At 45.5% G+C, this 6,957-nt stretch overlaps 1 protein-coding gene across 2 annotated transcripts in view; it reads right to left on the reverse strand.

Annotated features, from left to right (window-relative positions):
- Positions 1-6,585, reverse strand: part of RAB33B (RAB33B, member RAS oncogene family) — a 19,509-nt gene extending 12,924 nt beyond the window's left edge. Inside the window, exons 1-2 of one of the 2 annotated variants that reach the window (XM_011985632.1) lie at positions 6,110-6,585; positions 5,349-5,616 (exon numbers count right to left, since the gene is read on the reverse strand). In XM_011985632.1, coding sequence (XP_011841022.1) covers positions 5,349-5,597 — 249 coding nt within the window. In that variant the 5' untranslated portion in view covers positions 5,598-5,616; positions 6,110-6,585. Of the gene's footprint in view, positions 1-5,348; positions 5,749-6,109 lie in introns of those variants that run through there. The other variant, XM_011985631.1, reaches the window with a different exon arrangement.
- Between the last annotated feature and the right edge of the window lie 372 nt (positions 6,586-6,957).

Here is a 6,957-nt window from a genome sequence, read left to right on the forward strand (position 1 = left end):
GCGCCTGTAGTCCCAGCTACTCGGGAGGCTGAGGCAGGAGAATGGCGTGAACCCGGGAGGCAGAGCTTGCAGTAAGCTGAGATCCGGCCACTGCACTCCAGCCTGGGCGACAGAGCGAGACTCCGTCTCAAAATAAAAAAAAAAGAAAAAAAAAGAAAAAAAAAAGAACTGAACTAGACATTGGAAGAAGTCTATGAAATTACCAGACATGGATTCTGCCCTGAATAAAACTTAGTAAGGGAGGTAAGACAGGTACGTACGAAATGAGATAGAGATCATCTAAACGTTCAGGTAAGTTGCTAAAAAAGTTCATAGAAGGAAGTAGAGTGAAGGTGTGAGGAGACTTTTTTTTTTTTCTTAAGAGACAGTGTCTCATTCTCTTGCCCAGGCTGGAGTGCAATGGTGTGATCATGGCTTACTGCAGCCTCCAGCTCCTGGGCTCAAGCAATCCTCTTGTCTCAGCCTCCTGAGCAGCTCAGACTACAGGTGCATGCCACTGCACTTGGCTAATTTTTTAAAATTTTTGGTAAAGATGGGGCTTCACTAAGTTGCCCAGGTTGGTCTTGAATTTCTGGGCTCAAGTGATCTTTGGCCTCCCAAAGTGCTGGGATTACAGGTGTGAGCCACTGGAATCCGGCTGGCCGCAAGTTTTGTTTTTGTTTTTGTTTTTTTTTTTTGAGATGAGATCTGTTCCTAATAGAAACAACCCCATTAAGAAGGGGGCAAAGGACATGAACAGACACATTTCAAAACAAGACATACCCGTGGCCAAAAAGCGTATGAAAAAATGCTCAACATCACTAATCATTAGAGAAATGTAAATCAAAACCACAATGAGATACTATCTCGCACCAGTCAGAATGGCTATTATTAAAAAGTCAAAAAATAACATATGCTGGCAAAGTTGCAGAGAAAAGACAACACTGCTGGTGGGAGTGTAAATTAGTTCATCCCCTGCGGAAAGTGGTGTGATTCCTCAAAGAGCTAAAAACAGAATTATCATTTGCCCCAGCAATCCCATTATTGGGTATATACTCAAAGAAACATAAATCATTCTGCCATAAAGACATCTACACACGTATGTTCATTACAGTACTATCTACAACAGCAAAGACATGGAATCAGCCTAAATGCCCATCAATAGTAGACGGGATAAAGACAATGTGGTATATACATACCATGGAACACTATGCAACCATAAAAAGAACAAGATCATGTCCTTTGCAGCAACATGGAGCCAGAGGCTATTATCCTAAGCAAACTAATGCAGGAACAGAAAACCAAATACTGCATGGACACAAAGACGGGAACAACACACACTGGAGCCTCCTGAAGGGTGGAAGGTGGGAGGAAGATCAGAAAAAATACCTATTGGTACTATGCTTAATATGTGGGTGACAAAATAATCTGTACACCAAAGCCCTGTGACATGAATTTAACTATACAACAAATCTGCACATGTACCCCCTGAACCTAAAATAAAAGTGTTAAAGTGGGGGGCAGACAGAGACAGGATCTGGCTCTGTTGGAGTGGCTCGATCATAGTGCTCTGTACCCTTGAACTCCTGGCCTCAAGCAATGTTCCCACCTCAGCCTCTGGAGTAGCTGGGACTATAGGGACAAGCCACAACACCCAGCTGGAATTTTATAATATAATGGGGAACCACCCAGGGCACTTGAGTCAGGGGAGATAAATCTCTTTGAAGTACAACATTAATCTGGCATTTCGGCAACAATGTACAAAATAGATTAATTGAGGACTGGGAGAACAGGTGAGCTGCTGCAACTGTTAAGCTGCTCCAACATTTCAAAGAGAGGTTAAAAAAAGGACTTGAACTAGAATGTTGAAGACAAGACAGTTAACAGAAAGTGTGCAGGTGGAAAACCAATTGGACTCAGAGAGCAAAGGAGAGGGGTGACACTACAAGGATAAGAAGGATTACAGCAGTACAACCTAGGTGAATTTTGAATTTCATATGATTTTCATGTGTCATGAAATCTTATGATATTTTCCCTAAACATTAAAAAATATAAAAAATCATTCTTAGATTGTGGCCATGTAAAAACAGGCAACAGACCATTTTTGGCCCTCAAGCATAGTTTGCTAACCCTTGTACTGTATCATAATTCTCTGTGCTTATCAAAATGTCTTCTTTCCAGCAATTACTCATTAAATATTTGTTTCACCAGTGTGGGGAGAGGTCCTGATTATTTTCCTTTAGTTAATATGTTAATATTAACTAAATTGCACTTAACATGGGAACATTTCATTTCCACCGCTCCAAAAAGTAAGTGACTAAAATGTTCAAGTAGGAACTGCTGACCTCTAATGGGAGGCTGGATTAAATACAACACCAGGCTTTAATAGGTTGGTGTGTGTCTGTCACTGGAAAATGACTGTGCAAAAGGAATACAATTAGTCATGAAGGGGATACACACACACGAGGAAGGAGCGTAAGGATTAGAGTTAGGAGTCTCAACTTAAAAGCCTAATGTATTTTTATTTCAGGAATTTAATTTTATAATTTTATTCGACTTCCGAAATTTCGCAAACAAGATTTTCCTCTTTCAATTACACACACGTATTGCTTAGGAACGGATTAGCAGATATAGGCTTTCTTACGTTTCATAAAACATTTTAACAGATTCTGAAAGGGCACTGTCGTTAAGTCATGCTTTCTGAAAATGTTCTAGTCCACGATTATCAAAACATTTAACACAATATCTCATTTTTATCAAACAAATAATGTCTAGAATGGCATTTTACTAGTAAAGTAACATAGACCTTTCCAGCTTTAAGATGAAAAACTAGGAAAAATGTCATTTTAGATCAGGCTACAATTTTCCAAAGACATAATACGAACATTTCAGCAGCACTTCAGATGTATTACAGGTTAACAGAAAAGCAGCAGAAGCAGCACACAGAATAAAGCTCTTTATATCACTTTTCAGTTTTAGAAAAAAAGGGCACTAAAAAAAATTAAGCTCTGTGGTTTTAAAAAAAATGCCCAACACAGCTATATCTTTTCCTACTATAGAAACCTCAGAACATGTCTGTAGTCATTTCAACCACAATAAAAATCTCAAGTCTCACCACTGCTGGCACAAATCAATGGTTAGGGCTTTAGAAGAAAAACAATCTCAGTATCCAAGTCCACATTAATATAACAGGTTAGGCTAAAGTTCGGTAGAAGTAATCCCCCCAAAAATATTTTCTCCTTGCTCTTCCCAACCAGAATTATCAACTCTGTGCTCCCAGATTTGTCATACCTGTGGTTCTGTCTTATTTATCACTGCCAGCACTCACCTCAGTAGTTAGGTAATTGACTTTATACACTGCACATGCTTTGTATTTTTTCAATACTATTATCTCTTAAATTTGCACCTGATTCGTCTGTGATCTTTAAGTATAAACAGCAACCCAGGAACAGATAAAGGGCCCTCAAATCCCAACTCCTCCCCCACCCTCATTCTCTCCACTTTTGAAAGAATTTCCTACTTCCGTTTTGTTTTTGTTTTGTTTTTGAAATATTTCTCCCCTTAGCTGTCTACGTATGCCCTCCACTATCTCTGCTTTCACCTTTGGGTGTACAACTGCAGAACTAATGGTGGCAAATAGGAAAAATAATGTTAAGCCACCAGGAAAGACAAAGAATCTTTTTAAAGGTACCAACTATGAACCAGGTGCTTCATATATGCCCTCATCTGATCCTCAGAGCAGCCTAATAAGGTATTATGATCCCAATTTTTCAGAAGAAAAAAACAGACTCTGAGAGGTTAAAGAATCTGCCTAAGGTCCATGGTGACCAACTATTTTGGTGTGCTCAATACAGGGAGTCCCCGGGATGTGAGACCCAGTTTCAAAACCTGGACAGTCTTGGGCAAAGTTTGTCACCCTAGTAAGGACACACAGCCCATTCCTACCCTTTCGTAGGTTCAGATTTGAATCCAGGTTAGTGGGGCTCCAAAGCCCACGTACTTCCCAGATTCCCTGCTTCTCCCAAACTGAACTCCCTTCGAACTTCAGAAGCTCCATTATTTTTCACCCCAAAGGCTTCTGGGCCAAACCTAATTCTGGTGAAAAATATTTAGCCTTTTATTCCATCTTTTCTTCTGCAAGTATACAAATCTTTCTAAACTCCCTAATACAAAGCACCCCCAAAACCACCACTGAGGGCTCATATGGGACATGAAATACTAATGTGAAAAATTAAAAGACAAAAGCACCAAAGAAAGGTTAATTTCTTTTAACTCTGCTTAGTTCACCTCTACCATCATTAGCAGTATAACCCATTGGGGTGGGGGTCGATGATTAGGGAACTGAAAAATAAATTGTTCTTGCCTCAAAGATATGAGGGTAGGAATGTCTGAAGCAAGCCTGTTCTCCCACCACTCCCCACCAAGAGACTGAGGTAAAGATGATCTCTGATTTAAAGCAGTGGTATAAGGCAGGGTAGTTCCACCTATGTTTTAAGGAGTGGCATCAACAGGTGGCATTTAGTGGTGGCTTGCTATGAAGGTGTGTCTAAGGTTTATACCATCAAGAGGCCTAAGCCTTGTCATTGATCCTCATTTCACTGTTGCATTCCAACCCTTCAGAACCTCAAACCTGCCCTGGGGCCTATACTACCTTCTCCACTATTACTGTCACTCAGTGTCCCCAGTACCAGGGACCATCAATAACGACTTAAAGGGAATAAAGAATTAGGAGTGTGTCTGAGGTGGCATCGTGAGAAATGCTTTTGGCAACCTGAGTAGGAACTATCACATACAGAATATTTCTGCAGGAAAACAGATTTTTCTAAAATCAGTATCATACAGAAACTACCATAGCAAAACTGTATGCAAGAGAATACCTAAGCACTTCCTCAAAGGCAATGAGCTTTACTTCCACAACACCTAAGGCACTGCTCAAATGAATGTTTAATAACTATTACAGATTAAATGAATTTTCCATGCTAGCGAACTGTCACTGTTTTTCCTTCGTTCATATTTCACTGACTCCCAGCACATGACACACAGTCAATGGGTCGGTAGATAAACCCTACACTCTTGAACTCAAGTGTGGTCCACGGACTAGCTGCACCTGCATCATCCGCGAGATTATCAAATCATAACCTGCATTTTCAACAACTAGATCCCCAGGGAAATCGCATGCACACTGAAGTCTGAAAAACAGTGTCTCAGAAGTTTGCAGTATATGAATCCTTCCAATCCCCAACTCCAATCTCATCACCATGAGAAAAAAATGGAGCACACACACACCGTGCACAGGGCCAGCGACCAGCCCACGGTGGGGCTGGGACACCTGTCATCCTATCCTCCCCAACAGTTCCCCATCCGCTCACCTTGATCCGCTCCCCATCAATCTCCACCGCTCGTTCTCGGAAATCCACCCCTATCGTGGCCTCGGTGCGGTCAGGGAAGCGGCCAGCGCAGAAGCGGTAGGTCAGGCACGTCTTGCCCACATTGGAGTCGCCGATCACGATTATCTTGAAGATGCGGGAGCGGGCAGGAGGCAAAAACCCGGAGGCTCCTGACACCGCCCCGCTGGACGAAAAGCTTGCCTCGAGCGACGACTCCATCTCCTCAGCCATTCCCCCGACCCGCCCCAAACTGAGGCGGAGGAAAGGAGACACAGAAAGGCTGAGAGATTACGCCACCTCGAGCGCGCGCGCCCAGCCGGCCAGTTCGGCTGCGCAACTTCCCACGAGCCACCGCCCACCAGCCCCGAGCGCGCCTGCGCACCTTCCCGCCCCACCCTCGCGCGCACAGGTGTGGCGCCCGCCCGCCCTGCCACACTGAGCGGCCTGCTCCCGGCCACACGCCACGCGTCACTCGGGCTGGCGCCGGTCTACCTGGGCAGGCGTGGGGCCTGTCGGGGGCTTTATGGCGGCGCGGAAAGCCAGCCTGCCGAGAGGCTGAGCCGAGCGCCCCAGGCCCAACGCCCTGGCTGACCCAGCCCCGCCACGTCCAACGTTCCCGCCCTCTGGAGGAAGCCGCGCAATCACTCCGGGGGCGGGGAGAGATAGACAGCTGAGAGGAAGGAGGTGCCATGGGCGCTCTCTCGCGAGAGGGCCGCAGAGCCGCCTTTGACGGGGGCGTGTGCCTGGAGAGCGACGGTAAGGACGTCGCCGGGCTCCGGCGTCAGGTCGGTTCCGGCACCGATGTATCGTTTGGTTGCCCCGGAGAGGAGGCAGGTTCCCTCAGCTTGCCGCTGGGGATGTGGCATCGGCTGCGCTCCCCACCGCCGCCGCCTCTGTGAACTGCGGGAGTTGGGACCGCGGCCAGGGCTGGATGGGTGGGACGCGAGTCATCGCCGAAAGCCTGCCCGGTGCGGGGCGCACTTGGAGGCGAGCTGTGGGCCGCACTGAGTTTTGAAGCCTAAGGTCTTCGCAGGCGCATTGCTGTGGGCTGCCGGAGAGCAGGCTGGAGTTCGAGGCCGCCCACCGGAGAGCAGGCGAGAGTTCGAGGCGTAGGCACAGCGCATTTCGCTAGGCATCCCCCAAGTCCCCAAGAATATCCGCGTGATCCTTGTGACCACAGTTTGCTGGGTTAATGTCCCCAGCCCAAAAAGTAGAGCACATCACATGTCTGCCACTTGGGAGCATTGAACCTGGGAGTTACTAGGCGCCTCTGGTGGAAATAAAACTCATTATGCGCTAGTTATGTCTTAGTGCCTGGGTGACGATGATGTAGCGGTTAAAGATTAACTGAGCGCACTTAGAGGTTGTCTTTGTCTACCTAAGGAAAATATCAATAGATTAAACCCCCAACCTTAAAGAATCTCCGTGAATTCTTCTGAGGACACGTCCTATATTGTCATACAAAAGGTCCCAAATATGCAAACATTTCCTTTTTGTTAAAAGTTTGTTTTGTTTTGCAGTGACATCTGTTTGAACAGATGAATATGCCATTGGCAAAGTCAAGGACTGTCGGAGAGGAGGACATGGCAGG

The sequence above is a fragment of the Mandrillus leucophaeus genome, unplaced genomic scaffold (assembly GCF_000951045.1).
Source record: "Mandrillus leucophaeus isolate KB7577 unplaced genomic scaffold, Mleu.le_1.0 Scaffold289, whole genome shotgun sequence".
NCBI classification, from domain to species: Eukaryota; Metazoa; Chordata; class Mammalia; order Primates; family Cercopithecidae; genus Mandrillus; species Mandrillus leucophaeus.